Genomic DNA, 19,488 nt, shown 5'->3' with positions numbered 1-19,488 from the left:
CTGTGCTGCATGGCATCAGAGGCACTGCTCTGAAATGGTTTAGATCCTATTCTAAACTTCCCTATACATGCTCCCGCTGGGATCCATTCTTAGAAAATATAACATCTCTTTTCGTTTCTATGCTGATGAGATGCAAATTTACATGCCACAAAACTCCCACTATTTTAAAAGTTTAGTTCACTGTATGGTGGATGGCTTTAAACGTTTTAAACTTTAATGAAAATAAAATGGAGGTCCTAGTTTTTCATCCCAGTGCTGCCTGTGACTCAGCTGGTTCAAAATGCTGCAGCTCGCCTCTGAACCAGAACGCGAAGGCGGGATCATATTAAACCTGAGCTTGCAGCTCTTCATTGGCTCCCTGTCCATTAAAGGATCAATTTTAAAATTATTTAAAATATAAAATATTTTATTTGTTTTTCAATCTTTACATGGTCTTGCACTTTTCTTGTATCTCAGGTCTTTTAAATGTCCATAGACCTTCTGGGGCTCTTAGGTCAGCTGACCAACTCCGCCTAACATTTCCCCCTCAAGGCTAAAGAGCAGGGGAAAACCGGGCCTTTGCAGTAACTGGCCCCAAACTCTGGACCGAGCTGCCGCTGCACATGTCTCATTATCATTCAATCTCATCTTGAATCCCATCTTAAAACTCATTTTTATTCACTAGTGTTCTGACTCCTATCAGTGACTGAAGTTATGTTTCCCCCTGTGATTTTGAGTTACTGCAGTTTAATGATCCGATACTTGCAGAGTGCATGCAGACTACTCAGTGCTCCACCACAGAGAAGTTGGTTGTCTGAGCCTTAAAGTGGAACCAACAGTGAGTAACCTGTACTACATAACCTATAGTTGAGAACGTTTGTTTTAGTTGTTTGTGGCACTGTGATTTTAAGAATAGTGTTTGAGACGTTTGTTTTGAGTAGGCTACGAAAAACCGTGCTAACGATGCTAATGCTAACCGCGAGGCTAACCGCTAGCATTAGGCTAGTTAAGCTGCTGTGGCTAATTCAGTTCTTTGTGAAGCCTCATTTGTGTGTTATTGCAGTTTACTGTGCTTATGTTCTGCTATGTTACTCACCTGTAGAAGCATACTGTAAAAAAGGAGGCTGGCTTTATTTAATAGAGTATTTTATTTACCTGATTTATAACCTGGAAAGGAAGAAGAAGTGTGTTGTTGCCATCCATCCATCCATCCATCCATCCATCCATCGTCCGCCGCTTATCCGTTCCCGGGTCGCGGGGGCAGCAGTCTCAACAGAGATGCCCAGACTTCCTTCACCCCAGACACTTCCTCCAGCTCTTCCGAGGGGAGTCCGAGGCGTTCCCAGGCCAGCCGAGAGACATAGTCTCTCCAGCGTGTCCTGGGTCTGCCCCGGGGTCTCCTCCCGGTGGGACATGCCTGGAACACCTCCCTAGGGAGGCGTCCAGGATGATCCGGTACAGATGCCCAAGCCACCTCAGCTGACTCCTCTCAATGTGAAGGAGCAGCGGCTCGACTCCGAGCTCCTCCCGGGTGACCGAACTCCTCACCCTATCTCTAAGGGAGCGTCCAGCCACCCTGCGGAGGAAACTCATCTCTAAGGGAGCGTCCAGCCACCCTGCGGAGGAAACTCTCGGCCGCTTGTATCCGCGATCTCGTCCTTTTGGTCACTACCCAAAGTTCATGACCATAGGTGAGGGTAGGTGCGTAGATTGACCGGTAAATCGAGAGCTTCGCCTTTCGACTCAGCTCCCTCTTCACCACGACGGTCCGGTACATCGGCCGCATAACTGCGGACGCTGCACCGATCCGTCTGTCAATCTCCCGCTCCATCGTTCCCTCACTCGTGAACAAGATCCCGAAATACTTGAACTCCTCCACCTGAGGCAGGACTTCTCCACCCACCTGGAGAAGGCACGCCACCCTTTCCCGGTGGAGAACCATGGCCTCGGTCTTGGAGGTGCTGTTGTGTTGTTGCATACATTTAATTGCATTTGTAACATTGTGTTTATTTTATTGTGTTGCAGTTTTACAAAAAATATTGACTGAGAAGATTCAGTAAAGCGACTTGAGTCAAATCTACTGGGTCTCTCAAATTTGTTCGCTATCTGTCAGCCAGGACAGAATAACTAGCATTTAACTTGCCATGATTGTTTTATTTTATTTATGTGTTTTATGTTTTACGTTGTTCTGTTTTGTTTTTGTTATTCTTGCGCTTGTCCAGCACTTTGGTCAGCTGTTGTTGTTTTGTAAACTGCTTTATGTATGAACTTGAACTTGAACTTGAACTGATCCAGTTCCAGGATGCAGCAGCCGTGAACTCTCCTCCTCATCTTCAGTCTCCTGACAGTTGTGTATCCATCATTCAGTAGTTAGCAGCTAGTCAGAGTTGAGGACAAAACTGTCTTTCTGAGACTCTTTCTGTGGACTCAGAGTTGACACCATCTTGAGTCGTCTGCGGGTATCGTATTCAGACTCTAAATTAGAGGATTCATATTTATGACTTATGTCAGAAACTTAAATTAGTGCTGATGTTAATAATAATGGCTTGGTTTTATATAACGCCCTTCAAGGCACCCAGAGCGATTTTTTACAGAGACCATTATTAATTCATACACATTCTACGTTTGTAGCCACAGCTGCCCTGCAGAGTGACAGAAGCGTGACTGCCATATTGCGCAAAACTGCCCCTCCGACCACCACCAAACATTCATACACATTCACACGATGCAAGGTGGGTAAGGTGTCTTACCCAAGGACACTACGAGAGCAACTGGGATGGAGCGGGATTCGAACCGCCAACCTTCAGATCATTGGACGACCTGCACTACCACCTGAGCTACATTTGCTCCGTTCTAACCAGCCCCCTGGTCTCCAACTCAGCAGGTACGCCGATTTTTTCCAGTGGCCAGCCACGGTACTGCAACAAAAAATCCCATGGGGCCCAGAAAGCTTTTTTCCCATAGACTGCAATAGTAAAAGAGAAGCCTCTAAAACTGTTCACAGGACACCTCCAGCTGTAATCACCGGCAATTACTAATCTTTGTATTCTATATTTTTAAGTCATGGACTTTATATCCGTCAAAAATGTTTTATAACGGCCAGAAAAGTCAAAGAAAAGTCTCTTTCTGGGCGTGACGTCACGGCTGTGTCCGTGCACTCCATGGATGTATTATATTATATAATTATATTATATTAATACATTAATAATATATGTAATAATATACATTAATTCATATATTATATTAATACATATTATATTAATAATCGCATCATTGCCCCGGGGCATGATGGGAGGCCCCAGAGCATCATGGGAGGTGACTCAACTGCGCATGCTCTATGGGCCCCTTAACGCGGAAGTAAACCCAGAAGTCAGGAAATTTTTTGGCGTATGCGATGAGTGAGCAAATTGCATTGAAATGAATGGGCGGCCATTTTCTATCTCCTATCCAGTTATTTAATACATCCATGGTTCTAACTCACAACTGAGGACTCACCAGAGACGAGGACTTCACAGCTGGCAGAGTCCCCTCCACACTCTGTGGCCACTTTACACAAGTACCGTCCTGAGTCCTCAGTCCGGAGTTTGGTGATGAGGAGACTTAGTCGTCCCTCTGTCAGAGCATCTTTGTCGCTCTGGACTCGTCCTGAAAACTGTTCATGTTGATACTTCAAGATGTCAACACCATCAAACATATAAAGGACAGCTGATACGCCCAGATGGTTTCTGAAGTTACAGTAGATGAACAGGAAGCTGGAGGAGTGTTCAGGTTTGGGGGTGAAGGTCCACTCCAGGGTGATGTTGTGGTTCTCCTCTGTCTGATAGGAGCTCTGTGTCACATTCACTACAAATGTTGCTGCTGAGGAGACAGAGAGGGAAAGAGAGGAGGATGTTGACACATTTCTGTAGAAATGATCATCATAATGAAGTCATTGTTGAAGTGTTTAATGTGCAAAAGAAAACACAAAATATTCAGTATATTTCTTATTTTACTGAAATACTTTCCCTTTTAATAGAGCACTTTTACAGTGTAGTTTTTGTACTTTTAAACTAGTAAAGGACCAGATGTGAGACTCTAAAATGTGAGTGTGGTATCAGAGCTGTCACAGCTCTTATTATCAGCCACAATGACATATTTGGAAAAACAACTAAACATAGATATAAGGACTGAGATCTCTGAGTCATGGAACTGTTAGTGATGTTAAAGTGTGTTGAACTTAATAAAGTTAAGGTTTAAACTGACCACAGACATGTGATGTGAGGATGATGAGCAGCAGGATCCTGCAGATCATCTTCTCCCTGTGAGGGACACAGAGCTGGAGAGTCACCCACACATGAGGTCAAAGTTCACACTTTACAGCTACAACAACAAACATCTACAGTGTGACTTCATCCAACACCTCCTTTCTGATCAGATGAAAGTTTCCTTCAAACACAGAGATTGTTCAGACAGAAACATCCTCCTGTTGTAACCCACCTTTGGTCTGTTGATGACGGACAGAACAACAACGGACTCCTTGAGTCTCTGCTGAGGTGTTGATGTTCAGGGGGACGAGCTCTCGCTGTCAAGGCTCTTTTATTTTGGAATCCCACCGGAGGAAGTCCTGGACTCTGCTGGACAGTAAAAAGAGTCAGATGATGACGCTGCAACTAGTGTCCATGTAAACCTGCGTCCTCCGTCCCTTCAGAGAGAATCTTTTTAAAAATGGTGAAAAGAAACTGTTTGAAGCAGTGAGACAAAATCCTGTTTCTAACTAAAATCTGTAATATAAACCTTTAAAACATCACTACAAAGTCCACGTTCACAAGTCCAGGTACTGACACTTCTGTCAGATCAAAGGTCACTAATGTTTTATAAAATGAGAAAGCATCAGTCTGAACGTGAGAGTGAATTACAGGCTGAAATCTTTAATCAGAAAGTATCTGATGATCAAACATCTGCAGCTCCACAGAACATGTTCAGGACTTCATCATTTCTCTCACTTTGAATGAGACATTGAACCCAAACGGAAACAGATGAACTTCATTCCTGTAATTTACTTTTTTTGCCAAACAACCATTTGCTAAACAATCATGGGCTGCCCTCTCCCCCCACTGGAGCGACCGCTGCATTAAAAACACAAAACAGATCACAATGGACACTTCTCACCCTGGACACTCTCTGTCTGCACTGCTGTCCTCAGGTAGGCGGTAGTTAAACAAAAAGATGGTGTAAAAGCTACATTCAGTAAAAGTATGTTATTCAAAAGGTTATAAAAATAATTAAAGCTGCAAGCAGCGATGATCGGGCCCTCGCACCCTTGTGCACGTTCAGGCTGCAGTGGAAGCTTGTATGACTTGCTGTCATGGTTTCTCAGTTGGATATGTTTTTTACTTGTTAACTCACTCTCCTGTCATTCCAGACCCTGCCACCCTCATCAGCCAGAAATCCATTCATTCCCTTCACCTGTGCTTCCCCAGCCCAGCCACACACCTGGTTTCCCTCATCAGCAGTTCCCCCCATATACCGGCCCATTTCCACCTTCTAGTTTGCCAGATTTTCGAGTGTTTGTGGCTCACTTTCCAGCGTTCCCGATTTCTGATCAGTTTTCTGCCTGCCTGCCTGTCTGCGACCCTGCCTGATTCCGGTTTTTGGATTTTTGCCTGCCCCCTTGGATTGTTTGCCTGATCTGCCTGACTACCCGGTTTTGACCCCTGCCTGCCTTTGACCTTGATTAAAGCCTCTTGGACTCTGATTGTGTTTGGTGTCGTGCATTTGGGTTCTCTGTCTTTGAGCCGTGACACTTGCATGTAGATTCTTCAGGCCTGGACATTTAGCGGATGAAACCACCCACAACTCTCTATATCAAACCGTTCAAAAGTTATGGCAGAAAGTAGGAACTATCAGATATGGACCAATCAGATGAAGGGGGGGGGGTGCGCTCTTTGGCGTCTATCGTCGCCACGGTAACGCTTTTGACTGAGAAAAGTAGTCGTTGCAGGATCTAGACACACATTTTGATGTATAACACACCTGGGTGCACATTACGGTTCGGGCAGTATTAACGGCCGAAGAAGTGGCATAAATTTCGCCAAAATGACACGATAAATTCAAAATGGCCGACTTCCTGTTGGGTTTCGGCCATGGAGCCAAGACACTTTTCTTTAAGTTGTGACATGATACAGGTGTGTACCGATTTTCGTGCATGTACATCAAACCGTATTGTGGGGCTTGAGGCACAAAGTTTTCTAGGGGGCGCTGTTGAGACATTAGGCCACGCCCATTAATGCAAACCATTAAATATCAAATTTTTTACCAGGCCTGGCTTGGTGCAAAATTTGGTGACTTTTTGGGCACGTTTAGGGGGGCAAAAAGGCCCTCATTTCGTCGGAAAAATTAAAAGAAAAAAAGAAAGAAAGAAAGAAAGAAAGAAATTCCTACACATACAATAGGGCCTTTGCACTGCAAGTGCTCGGGCCCTAATTAATTTTATGTTCTCATTCATTTAAATAAATATTTTGTCCAAAGGTTTAGAAACAAATTTACAAAAGTTAAAAATTAGTAATATGTATTTTAGTTGTACGTGATGTTTCCCTGTCTGACTGTCTGTGAAGGTAACCTGAGTTCCAGGTGAAAGGTGACTTTACCTGTTAGTTAAGTTTCTAGTTTTCTCATTTGAGAATTAAGATTAAGATTATGATGCACGGTGAGAAGGGATCTGTGACTGATGTGTTTTGTGGTTGATTTACATTCCTGTTGAAACCTGAAAGAAAAACCACCTGAACTTTGTTTTATTTTATTTTATTTTTCTTTATAAAAAGAAGGTTTTGTCCATACTTTACCTGGTGTTAAGAGTTACTTCCAAATATACTGTCCTGTTACCCCAATAATTAGAAATAGATTTAATTACAAGTTTTTAGTAAGAGTACACTGTAAAAGAACTCAGAGCCCACTCAAGTAATTCAGGAGTAAACGAGGGCTACACAGAACAGAGAAATAAAAACAAGAACAACCCGATTCAGAGACAGATTTTATCCTACATCTGTAACAAAACTCAATCTTATCAAAAAAGTACAAACTGATATGAGGGATTGTCTGCATGTGGAGGCTATTTTCAATTATTTATTGGTTTTAATCAGTTATTTGTTCTATTTTATGTTGTGTGTAAATGTTTTTTATACTATAGTATTTACCTTATTTTCGCGACCATTAGGCGCATTTAAACATCTTATATTTTTTTCAAAATGCGCGGCGCGCCCAATAGCGCAGAGCGCCGAATCTGTGTTGTCGGGGGCTCTCACTACGGCTCCCTCGCGGGAGAACATCGGGTCCCCGCGGGCGGGAGCTCGGCTGCTCAGCGTGGCCAGAGAGCTGCGCGCCCGGCTCGTTCCCATCGCAGCGCTGAGCAGTTCTCCTGGTCTCAGCCCGTCGGGCTGCGAATGAAGCCCGACAGGCTGAGTCCTGACAACTGTTGCATATTTGATTTAGCGTAGCTGTTTAATTCAGAAACAGAGGATGAGGACTTCGATGGGTTTGATTAATGACGCTTGTTTTAAGTTTTGATTATTCATTGGTGATTTAAAAAATGTTAGTACTTTGTAATAAAGACTTAAATAAAGCACAATCAAACTCAGTTTTGCTCCCGCTCTAGTTTTAAATACGCACCCTTGTATGCTTGTGTGTGTGTTGTTGAAAGGCAGCGCCCCATATGTGTGTGTAGATGGCACCTTTTCACACGGTATATACGGTATCTATTTATTTTTTATTTACTTTCATTTCGTGGTTATAGAACAATGACAAAAAGATCTAATCTGATGTAATCTAAATCAGTGAGCGTGAGACACGTACATTCCAACAAATTCAGATGCAACATACCAGTTCTCAGGCCTCCGCGGGTCTGCAGCTCGTCAGCTCATCAAAGGAGGTTAAAGAGATTGTAAAAGAGTTGTTCGGTGCCAGTTCATTTTGTAGTTTTGTTAGCTTTGTTTCGTTAGTTGTTTGCTGGTTGCCTTTTCCTTGTGATTTTCAAGTTCCCTGTGAGGAAGTTTTTTGTTCCCTGTGGGAGTTTTTTGTGTTTCAATTAAACCACACCGTGAGTTTTGGCTAAAGTTTAATCCGGTTTGGTGTTGTGCGCTTGGGTTCAAAGAAAACATCCATAACACACAGCCTTTTTGGTTGCTGGGTAAAGTCCCTCAGGTTTGAATCCTGTAAATGTTGTTGTTGTTATTATTATTATTATTATTATTATTATTATTATTATTATTATTTGGTTAAACCGTGAATCCCCCTGTTGTTGAATTGTATTATACAAATCAACTTGCCTTGACTCCCCCCCTAAATTACATATTCCTGTGAAGTTAAAGAGAGCAGACACATTTTAGAGACACATAAACCCTGCTGGATAAAACTGAATAAACACAACAGACACTCAGTACGTTTACATGCACAAACAGAAAGTCAAATTGTTGCTTTAATCGTCCCGATATCGAAGTTTTAAAAGCCACATATACTTCTTAGCCGGGCTGTAGTCGAACCGAAATGAAGCTCTTGAGATCGAGTTTGTAGTGCCAGATAATGCGTCCTAATCCAATTTATTCCAGCATGTGTACCCAACCCACGCTGAACCAAACTAGCGACCGCCCCCAGGACTCCCCCTTCTGGAAGTGACGAGCTGCGGGAGCAGGAATAATAACGGTCACGGCATCACAACAACATGGTAATAGAATAAGAAGAGGAAGACTTTGCTGCACCGTACCTACAACATGATCAGCTTAGTATGTACAACATTTACAGAGCTGCTACATTTGTTAGCGTCCTTTTTTTCGCATCTTGTTGTACCTTGTTGTTGTACCAGAAGAACGCCCACGTGAAAGTGCGTGTGGCACCACCTAGTGTTGCGGAGTCGAACTTACCTCACTCAATAATCGATTGTCAACTCGTGCATGTTTACTTGGATTTAAAACTCCAGTTTAATCGTTATCTAGATTGTTGCCAATGAAGAAATCATGCGTTTCAGAAACACGTTTTTTACTGAGTTTATTAAACTATTGTTATGTCTGATTCTCCGTGAAATTATGGACAGAGGTGATGATAACCTGCAGCTTTATTGTAACTGAACTGGTTCTTGTCAGCCGTAACCACGACAAAAACCACCCAGCAACCAGTATCTGTCACTAACTGCACTCTCCCTCCTCCGTTTATCTCTTAAAAGTGCAGAAGCAACAAACCGTGAGCCGCTCGGTGGCACAGTGGGTTAAGCAAGCGGCTCATATACTGAGGCTACAGTCCTCCTGCAGCACCCTGCATGTCATCCCCATTCTCTCTCTCTACCCCTGTCTGCAACTTGAATAAAGGGCCACTGGAGCCACACAATATCTTAAAAAAAAAAAAAATTCCAGAAGCAACTAAACACGTACAGAACCGCAGGTTACTACAAGATGTGGTCCATTACTGAGCAGTTAGGGTCAAAGTTAGTCAGAAAAGCTCCGTAATTATATCAACAAACTACCGTTGGTGAGTCAATCTTTATCAATGATCCAAAATACTTACATTTATGTTTACTTGTGTGGCTGAGCAGTCCTGAACTTGAAGTATTTGACCAAACTGTGAGAAGCTGAAACTCTGACACTATTTAATTCTGAGAAACAACAATTACAGCAAGGTGAGAGGAAATCTCTCTCCCCAAGGCTGCAGCCCTTTATCAGACTGAAAGTATCAGTGTTCTGTAGCTTATATATCTCCAGGAATGTTTTTTTTAACTGTAACCAGTTTCCCAGCTCTGATGCCTGCATGTCTTGAGTACCTCCCTGCATCATACCGCACATGTATTCATAGAGTTAAACAGTCCATGACATGACGACGACTGTTTACGTCAGAGGGCGGGACTCACCTGTCAAATCTGACCGGCCCTCGAGGACAAGGGTTGAAGACCCCTCCCCCAGAGGATTAAGATATCATAGTATGAATCAGGAAATCTCAACCTAAAACTCCTGATTGTAAAACCAATCAGCACTAGTGGAAATATTGTGTAACTGCAGGTTTTCACCTGACACACAGAGAAAGGTGGAGCAGCACAACTCACCTGCCTCACCCATAACTGGTCCCTGGACTAGTCTCAGGAACGGACCAACCCGGGGTTCCCCAGAGACAAAGGCGTATGGTGAGTAAGAAACTGAGATGTCCAAAGGCCCACCGAGATTACTGATGACCAGTCCAGAAATTAAACATTTAGGTACCACATTAGTGGCCCACCAGCTCCCCCTGGTGGTCACTAATGGAGATGGAACCAAACATGTCAGGTTATATTGAAGCAAATGAGGAGGGTGGTGGGGGTAGTTGTTGGTGTTGATTAGGGATGGGAATCGAGAATCGCTTCTTGTTCAAAACCGGTTCCCAGTGTTTCAATTCCTTGGAATCGTTTGGGAATTTTGCAAACGATTCCCTTTTCGATTCCAGTGGGAACGAACAACTTCATCGCGCACATTGCGTAACCCAGCAGTCAATAGTAGACACAGCTCCCAAGTGATCAAACGCTCGACAGTCCGGTAACATTTCAGTTAATAAGACGACAACAAGACAACTTGCAATACTTGCCAAGTCAATATTTCATCAAAGGGAGGAAATACTACCAACATGCAAACACATTTGTGCACACAGCAGCAATAACAATCAATGAATGTCGCGTTTTCGATCCACTCCGGACTGACATCAGTAATTCTCAAGCCAGCAGCAGCAGCAGCAGCAGCAGCAATGTTACCTAGTCCTTAGTTAATAATTCTGCTGGTAACTATTTCACTAACGAACACTGCCTATCATATTAGCACCATTTGCCTCATTGTCGTCCTTTTTTCCCCAAATGAGAAACGATAAGGGAATCGATAAAGAACCGAATCGTTAAGTAGAATAAAAATGGAATTGGAATCATAAAAATTTTATCAATTCTCATCCCTAGTGTTGATAATAAACAGAAAACTTTAATATTCTTAAAATTTTAACAAACTTAAATATAAATTTCTCTTTTTTTTGCCTCCATTTGTATCTAAGATGAGTCAGAACAAAATAAAGTATATTTTCTCCACTTTAAAGATTAAAAATATGATTCACAAAGATCAGGATAAAAGTGCTGTACAGATGACAAACATACTGCAACTTGTGGTACTTAAATTAACCGCTGATTTCTGCAAAATCTTGCTTCATTTGTTCCCTTCTGGGATAAATAAAGTAATTTTGAATTAAATTTAACTGAATTAGATCTATTGCTCGTGTAGTTTCAGTATAAAGTTCCTCTCCACAACGGACCTCAATCCAGGGAAGCCTCACTGCTGGAGGCCTCCGCTGGTCGTCGGTGATGTTCCAGCTGTAGCAGGCGCTACTTTGGACCTTGAGATGGTTTGTGAGAGCTGGAGCGCACGATGACATGTTTCCTGCAATAGTTCAGATTGGTTGCCTGGAGGATGCTACACTGTACGTCCACTCCTGTTTAAACCTGAAGCGTCAAACCGACGATGATGTGCGTGCAGACACATCATTCAAGTAGGATCCGGTTTCATTTTTAATAAAGGTGAGTTGTTTTATAAGTCACATGATGTTTCTATATTTTGAAGGTTTACTTTAAATCATGCTCTGCTTTTGTTTATCTTCTGATAAATTATGTTTCATCACATCCTCGTTGAATATTACAGCTTTAAGATGTTTGCAGTCGGTTTTCTGTACTTATCTTTGAATGATTAAAGATTTTCTGTCGTTTTACCTCCGGCCTCCGACTGGCTGAAACCAGTTCGGACACGTTTGAATGTTTGCACAGTTAACGGCAGCAAAACTAGCTACGCTGGCTTTCACTTTTACTTTACAAATATACTTTGATACTTCAGTGCAAGAATAAACTTAGAAAAACATGTTTGACGCACAGAAAGAATAAAAGTATTGTTGTCTAACTAATAATCACTGCAGTTTGGATAGAATATGTTTATTTACAGTTGTACAAAGAGACTTTAAATATGTACTATGTATGATACCATTAACATAAAAAATGTCAAAAACATTTTTATCAAAGGATAGAAAAATATATCTGTACAGTGCATATATACAACAACATACAGGGATATAATGTCAAATTAAGACACATTGAGTGTTCTTAGGAACGGATGACTGAACACAGCAGCTCCTCCTAAAACAATTACAGTACAGTTGAAAGATTGAATAAATTACGTCATCAATCAAGACTAGCTTAACCCCCTGAGACCTGGCGTCCACATGTGAACATCATATTTTGCTGCCCATTTCATGTTTCATTTGTTAACAGGGGCAAAACAAATAAAACATTATGTGTAAAAATTCTTAAAGGTTACAAAAGTTTAAAGAAAAATACATCTTAGAATATTCTTCGACATGCCTTCGGCTGAAAAGTTTTAATTCGAAGACTTTCCCTGAGTGGTGTATAAAAGTTTAAACTATTTAGTATTGTATACTCCACTGGGTCCTTTATCCCAAAATATTCTATTATCTATTTAATTTGTTCCTTTAGACCTGAAATATAAACTACATATGGAGGTGCTGGATTTTCACAGTGGGATCTGAAACCAAACGGTTAAGTCATTTGAAAAGGGAGGTAAATCCAATTTTTTGTCTATTGCAAAATGACACAGACTACATCAGGGATGGCCAAGTCTGGTCCTGGAGAACCACTATCCTGCATGTTTTAAATGTTTCCCTGTATTAACACACCCTCATACAAATGAATTTTATAAACCGGAATGACAAGCTTGTGAAGTCCATTAATTAAAATCCGCGGTGCTGAAACAGAGAACATCTAAAACATCCAGGACAGTATATTTCCAGGACCTCTAGTTAGTGTAAACTCTAGTGTGTTAGAGTCAGTAGTCATAGCTGCAGCTATAGAACAAGACTATAATAGTTAGTCTCAAATATAGCTTTGTGGTAGATATGCTGCTATAGGCCTCTGCTGCAGGGGGGCACTGACATGATCCACTGGGCGGTGCCTCTCACCCTTCTTCCCCTCTCCTCTTTCCTTCTTCTCTTCTCCTCTTCCATTTTTTTATTTATTATAAGTATCTCCTAGCCATCATTTTTGTCCATCCTCCTGTAGTTTCTTGTGCTGGCCCCCTTTTTTCTCTTCTGTGCATGCTTGCAGGCCGGAGCTTCAGGAGCTGCTGGCCTGCAGTCCCCCCCTCTGATCACCCCACTGCTGCTTCCACCTGCCTGTGTGGATGTCTGCTGTGTGCTTGCTGACGTCCTGGCCTGCCGATCCCACCAGTCTGGCCTCCGGCAGGAGGGTCCCCCCTTATGATCCTGGTCCTGCTCAAGGTTTCTTCCTCCTAAAGGGGAGTTTTTCTTGCCACTGTTTGGCTTAAGGTTTTTCTCCCACTAGGGGAGTTTTTACCTGCCATTGTTTATGTAATAATTGCTCGGGGGTCATGTTCTGGTCTCTGGAAAGGGTCTAGAGACAACTCTTGTTGTAATAGACGCTATAAAAATAAAATTGAATTGAATTGAACCTGGGTTGAAGACTACTGGTCTAAAACATCCAGGGGTCCCGGGGACTGGTATTAAGAAACACTGAGCCAGTCAAACCTGATCAAAGATCAGACAGATGACTTCTAAACCAAGTTGTCCTCTGCCTGTTGGTTGGTCTGTGGAGTCATCAGAGGAGTGTCTGGATCAGGGCGTGTTTGCTCTCTATCAAGTGTTCAATCATCCGGAGCAGCCAAGTCGCCACGATGCTGCTCGCCTGTGCTGTTGATGTTGACGATGATCAGGAGGTCGATGAGAGCGTCCCGTTGTTGAAGCCTGTTATCCTGTCGTTGATCTTTACAAAACATATGAAGCTGATTTAAACATTGAAAGATGTGCAATATATAATAAGTCTGTTGATAACAATAAGGAACACGTACCCTTGCTATATTGTATATAAAAAGTTATCACAAAATGTCCAACAACAGCAACTACTCCAACAATCGCTAGAGCCATGCCCCATTTCATCTTAGTTGATGGTGCTTCAGTAGGTGGCTCTGAACACAAACAACATCACAAAAGCTGCGTTTCTACCGTGTTTTCAGCAGAGGGAACATTTATAAAAGTTATTGGGGGTATAACATCTCACTCACTTTTAGTGACCACCGGTCTTGACGGTGGAGGTTTCTGAGCTGAAGGAGAGTTGTCCACATTCAAGACAAAGTTTACTGCAGAAGACATCTGTGTTAATATTTGGTACATTAGACACACAGTAACTTGAAGACACCAACAACAGATGTGTTTGAGTTACTTACCAGAGGCTTGAACAGCTGTTCTTCCAAGTGTCCGGTCAAAGTGTGTCAGCTGACAGACGTAACTTCCAGAGTCTTCTGGAGTCAGTCTGGACAGTCTGAACTTAATCTGACCATCTTTGAGAGCGTCTTTGTCACAACGAACTCGTCCTCTAAACTGAGGATCTTGAAATTCTGCGACTTCATCCCCCCTTACCATCAGAAACAGAATCCTAGAATGATGTGAAATCTCAATACAGTTCAAGGTGGTGGAAGACACATCAGTCTGGGCGTGGAAGTCCCAACTGATGGTGATGTTGTCGTGCTCCGCCGCATGATAGACCACCTTAGCTGTTTTTACTGCATGTGTCCCTGCAGGACAAACAGACATTAGTCTTTATTAAATGTCTGTGTGTGTATGTGTGTATATCTATGGGCGTGTGTATATGTATGGACGTGTGTATACGCGTATAAGTATGGACGTGTGTATACGTGTATATGTATGGACGTGTGTGTACGTGTATATGTATGGACGTGTGTGTACGTGTGTATGTGTATGGACGTGTGTATACGTGTATATGTATGGACGTGTGTGTACGTGTATATGTATGGACGTGTGTATACGTGTATATGTATGGACGTGTGTATACGTGTATATGTATGGACGTGTGTGTACGTGTGTATGTGTATGGACATGTGTATACGTGTATATGTATGGACGTATGTATACGTGTATATGTATGGACGTGTGTGTACGTGTATATGTATGGACGTGTGTGTACGTGTATATGTATGGACGTGTGTGTATGTGTATATGTATGGGCGTGTGTATATGTATGGACATGTGTGTAGGTGTATATGTATGGACGTGTGTGTACGTGTATATGTATGGACGTGTGTGTACGTGTATATGTATGGACGTGTATGTACGTGTATAAGTATGGACGTGTGTATACGTGTATATGTATGGACGTGTGTATACGTGTATATGTATGGACGTGTGTGTACGTGTGTATGTGTATGGACGTGTGTATACGTGTATATGTATGGACGTGTGTAAACGTGTACATGTATGGACATGTGTATACGTGTATATGTATGGACATGTGTATACGTGTATATGTATGGACGTGTGTATACGTGTATATTTTTGGACGTGTGTATACGTGTATATGTATGGACGTGTGTGTACGTGTATATGTATGGACGTGTGTATACGTGTATATGTATGGACATGTGTATACGTGTATATGTATGGACGTGTGTATACGTGTATATTTTTGGACGTGTGTATACGTGTATATGTATGGACGTGTGTGTACGTGTATATGTATGGACGTGTGTATACGTGTATATGTATGGACATGTGTATACGTGTATATGTATGGACGTGTGTATACGTGTATATTTTTGGACGTGTGTATACGTGTATATGTATGGACGTGTGTGTACGTGTATATTTTTGGACGTGTGTATACGTGTATATGTATGGACGTGTGTGTACGTGTATATGTATGGACGTGTGTATACGTGTATATGTATGGACATGTGTATACGTGTATATGTATGGACGTGTGTATACGTGTATATTTTTGGACGTGTGTATACGTGTATATGTATGGACGTGTGTGTACGTGTATATGTATGGACGTGTGTGTACGTGTATATGTATGGACGTGTGTGTACGTATATATGTATGGACGTGTGTAAACGTGTACATGTATGGACATGTGTATACGTGTATATGTATGGACGTGTGTATACGTGTATATGTATGGACGTGTGTGTACGTGTATATGTATGGACGTGTGTGTACGTGTATATGTATGGACGTGTGTGTACGTGTGTATATGTATGGACGTGTGTATACGTGTGTATATGTATGGACGTGTGTATATGTATGGACTTGCGTGTAGGTGTACAGTATATGTATGGACGTGTGTGTATGCGTATATGTATGGACGGGTGTGTACGTGTATATGTATGGACGTGTGTGTACGTGTATATGTATGGACGTGTGTGTACGTGTGTATATGTATGGACGTGTGTATACGTGTGTATATGTATGGACGTGTGTATATGTATGGACTTGCGTGTAGGTGTACAGTATATGTATGGACGTGTGTGTATGCGTATATGTATGGACGGGTGTGTACGTGGTCATTTCTGAACTTGTTCTGTTCAACATGTCTTCGGTACTCAACAGGAACAATCAAACAAACTTTTCAGAGGTTTTGTACCTCCAATGAGTTGACGGTTGACTCACCAGGCCCAGAAGACATCACGTGAACGAACACAAGGATGAAGTTCAGTTCTGTCACTGTGACACAGAACACATCTTCATTAGACAGAAGTTCTGGGCGTCGTGAACCAGAGTGAAAGCAAAACCCAGGTTTGTTCAGACATAGATTTAAAAGATATAAGGATTCATTTCTAAAAGGCCTTTTTAAAGCAGTTATTATCAGTTTCTGCACATATTTAAAATACCTCATTTAAGCACCTTGAAAATAATCATGAGTCATTCACATCAGGTATAAGAGGTGAAAACAGGTGGACAGTCCTGGTCCTCAGGGACCACTATCCTGCAGGTTTTACACCAGGGTGGACAGTCCTGGTCCTCAGGGACCACTATCCTGCAGGTTTTAGACCAAGGTGGACAGTACAGGTCCTCAGGGACCACTATCCTGCAGGTTTTAGACCAGGGTGGACAGTCCTGGTCCTCAGGGACCACTATCCTGCAGGTTTTACACCAGGGTGGACAGTCCTGGTCCTCAGGGACCACTATCCTGCAGGTTTTAGACCAGGTTGGACAGTCCTGGTCCTCAGGGACCACTATCCTGCAGGTTTTACACCAGGGTGGACAGTCCTGGTCCTCAGGGACCACTATCCTGCAGGTTTTAGACCAGGGTGGACAGTACAGGTCCTCAGGGACCACTATCCTGCAGGTTTTAGACTAGGGTGGACAGTCCTGGTCCTCAGGGCCCACTATCCTGCAGGTTTTAGACCAGGTTGGACAGTCATGGTCCTCAGGGACCACTATCCTGCAGGTTTTAGACCAGGGTGGACAGTACTGGTCCTCAGGGCCCACTATCCTGCAGGTTTTAGACCAGGTTGGACAGTCCTGGTCCTCAGGGACCACTATCCTGCAGGTTTTACACCAGGGTGGACAGTCCTGGTCCTCAGGGACCACTGTCCTGCAGGTTTTAGACCAGGGTGGACAGTACAGGTCCTCAGGGACCACTATCCTGCAGGTTTTAGACCAGGGTGGACAGTCCTGGTCCTCAGGGACCACTATCCTGCAGGTTTTAGACCAGGTTGGACAGTCCTGGTCCTCAGGGACCACTATCCTGCAGGTTTTAGACCAGGGTGGACAGTACTGGTCCTCAGGGCCCACTATCCCGCAGGTTTTAGACCAGGGTGGACAGTCCTGGTCCTCAGGGCCCACTATCCCGCAGGTTTTAGACCAGGTTGGACAGTCCTGGTCCTCAGGGACCACTATCCTGCAGGTTTTAGACCAGGGTGGACAGTACTGGTCCTCAGGGCCCACTATCCCGCAGGTTTTAGACCAGGGTGGACAGTCCTGGTCCTCAGGGCCCACTATCCCGCAGGTTTTACACCAGGGTGGACAGTCCTGGTCCTCAGGGACCACTATCCTGCAGGTTTTAGACCAGGGTGGACAGTACAGGTCCTCAGGGACCACTATCCTGCAGGTTTTAGACTAGGGTGGACAGTCCTGGTCCTCAGGGCCCACTATCCTGCAGGTTTTAGACCAGGTTGGACAGTCCTGGTCCTCAGGGACCACTATCCTGCAGGTTTTAGACCAGGGTGGACAGTACTGGTCCTCAGGGCCCACTATCCTGCAGGTTTTACACCAGGGTGGACAGTCCTGGTCCTCAGGGACCACTATTCTGCAGGTTGCAAAACAGTGATCGACACAACCTGATACAAATGTCTCATCAACAGACCTGCATGCCAATCTGATGATTAACTTTGAGTTTAAAACTTCCCGTACACCATCAAACTGCAGGAATGTCAACAAACAAGTGAAGCTCAAAAACACTTAAAAGTTATAAAAGCAAACAAAGATGACACCCGTTTCATGTCTTTGTTGTTTCTGCAGATTTACAAAGTTCAATCAACAAATATTTTGCTTCAGATCCCCCATTTCAGTCCCACCTTTTAGCCGTCTATGTCGAAGCTAAACGTTTACGTCTCTACCTTTACGGGCTCTGCTTTGTGATACTTTTTGTTTTACTTTGCTTTTCTGAGCTGAGCTGAAAAATCATTTGACAAAAAAGTAAGTAAAACCCAACGATGAGCTCTGGACACTCGACGTGATCGTTAAGGTTGGAACCCTTTCCATGAGCCCCAGTGAATTAATGTCAAATCTTCAGTCAGGTATCAACACAGATGTAAAGCACAGCTGATTTACACATAAGAATCAATATGGAGAAACAAACATTTTAGAAAGTTACTCACTTGTTTGTAGCTATTCCATTTTATATTCGATGATATATTATAATAAACGTTGTGACTCTTCAGTTGCAGGTTGAGTGTGAGAACTACTGCAGCCTATTTACCTCGAAGTCAGAGTGGGAGGGGCTGCAAATGTTTTTATAAGGAGGAACTAGTTGACAAACCGGACTTTAGGTATTTTGTTTGCCATCTTATCATAACTACTGTTTAGTCTGTAAGTACATTTTGTTCTTGTGATGGAGGAACTTATTTTGTTCTTGTGATGGAGGAACTTGTTGGGGGGAGGTTTGATGCTTCCAGGGCAGAACCACCTATGAAGGTGTCCAGGCTGCTGAAGATGCTGAAGTGACGCTCCAGGAGTCGGACCCATCCTTCCAGCAGATGTTAGGTTTTAGAAAATAAAGGAATTATGCCCGTGTATGTTCCTCCTAAAGGGGAGTTTTCCTTGCCACTGTTTGGCTTAAGGTTTTTCTCCCACTATGGGAGTTTTTACCTGCCATTGTTTATGTAATAATTGCTCGGGGGTTTATGTTTATGTTTATGTTCATGTTCTGGATCTCTGGAAAGCGTATAGAGACAACATCTGCTGTATTAGACGCTATATAAAAAAAATTGAATTGAATTGAATTGAATTAACTCACTCAACATGATCTCATTTATCTTGTTTTACCAAATGAAATAAGATTTATTATTTGGTTGAACTTGTACACAAAGGTTCATCAACACAACATGAAACTTTGTGATGAACTGTTGATGTGTTTATGCAGTGGGCTTCACAAGGACATCTTGCACC

The 19,488-nt window shown here is 42.8% G+C and overlaps 1 protein-coding gene across 1 annotated transcript; it reads right to left on the bottom strand.

Moving 5' to 3' along the window:
• Nucleotides 1–11,937: 11,937 nt before the first annotated feature.
• LOC133420656 (uncharacterized) lies at nucleotides 11,938–18,800 on the bottom strand. Its single transcript, XM_061710412.1, has 6 exons — nucleotides 18,699–18,800; nucleotides 16,486–16,539; nucleotides 14,244–14,591; nucleotides 14,082–14,156; nucleotides 13,869–13,985; nucleotides 11,938–13,783 (listed from the first exon to the last, which is right to left on the bottom strand). Coding segments are annotated over exons 1-6 (714 nt in total). The 5' UTR covers nucleotides 18,700–18,800; the 3' UTR covers nucleotides 11,938–13,664.
• Nucleotides 18,801–19,488: the final 688 nt, after the last annotated feature.

The sequence above is a fragment of the Cololabis saira genome, chromosome 20, assembly GCF_033807715.1.
Source record: "Cololabis saira isolate AMF1-May2022 chromosome 20, fColSai1.1, whole genome shotgun sequence".
In the NCBI taxonomy this organism is placed as follows: Eukaryota; Metazoa; Chordata; class Actinopteri; order Beloniformes; family Belonidae; genus Cololabis; species Cololabis saira.
The sequence above is the reverse complement of the archived record's forward strand: the minus strand, read 5'-3'. Positions and strand labels throughout refer to the sequence as shown.

Excerpts from the sequence above, each read along its gene's own strand:
- LOC133420656 (XM_061710412.1), bottom strand. Across the intron at positions 14,592-16,485 it reads CGTGATGTCTTCTGGGCCTG|GGACACATGCAGTAAAAACA; the intron begins GTGAGTCAACCG and ends TTTGTCCTGCAG. Across the intron at positions 13,986-14,081 it reads AAGACCGGTGGTCACTAAAA|AGCCACCTACTGAAGCACCA; the intron begins GTGAGTGAGATG and ends GTTTGTGTTCAG.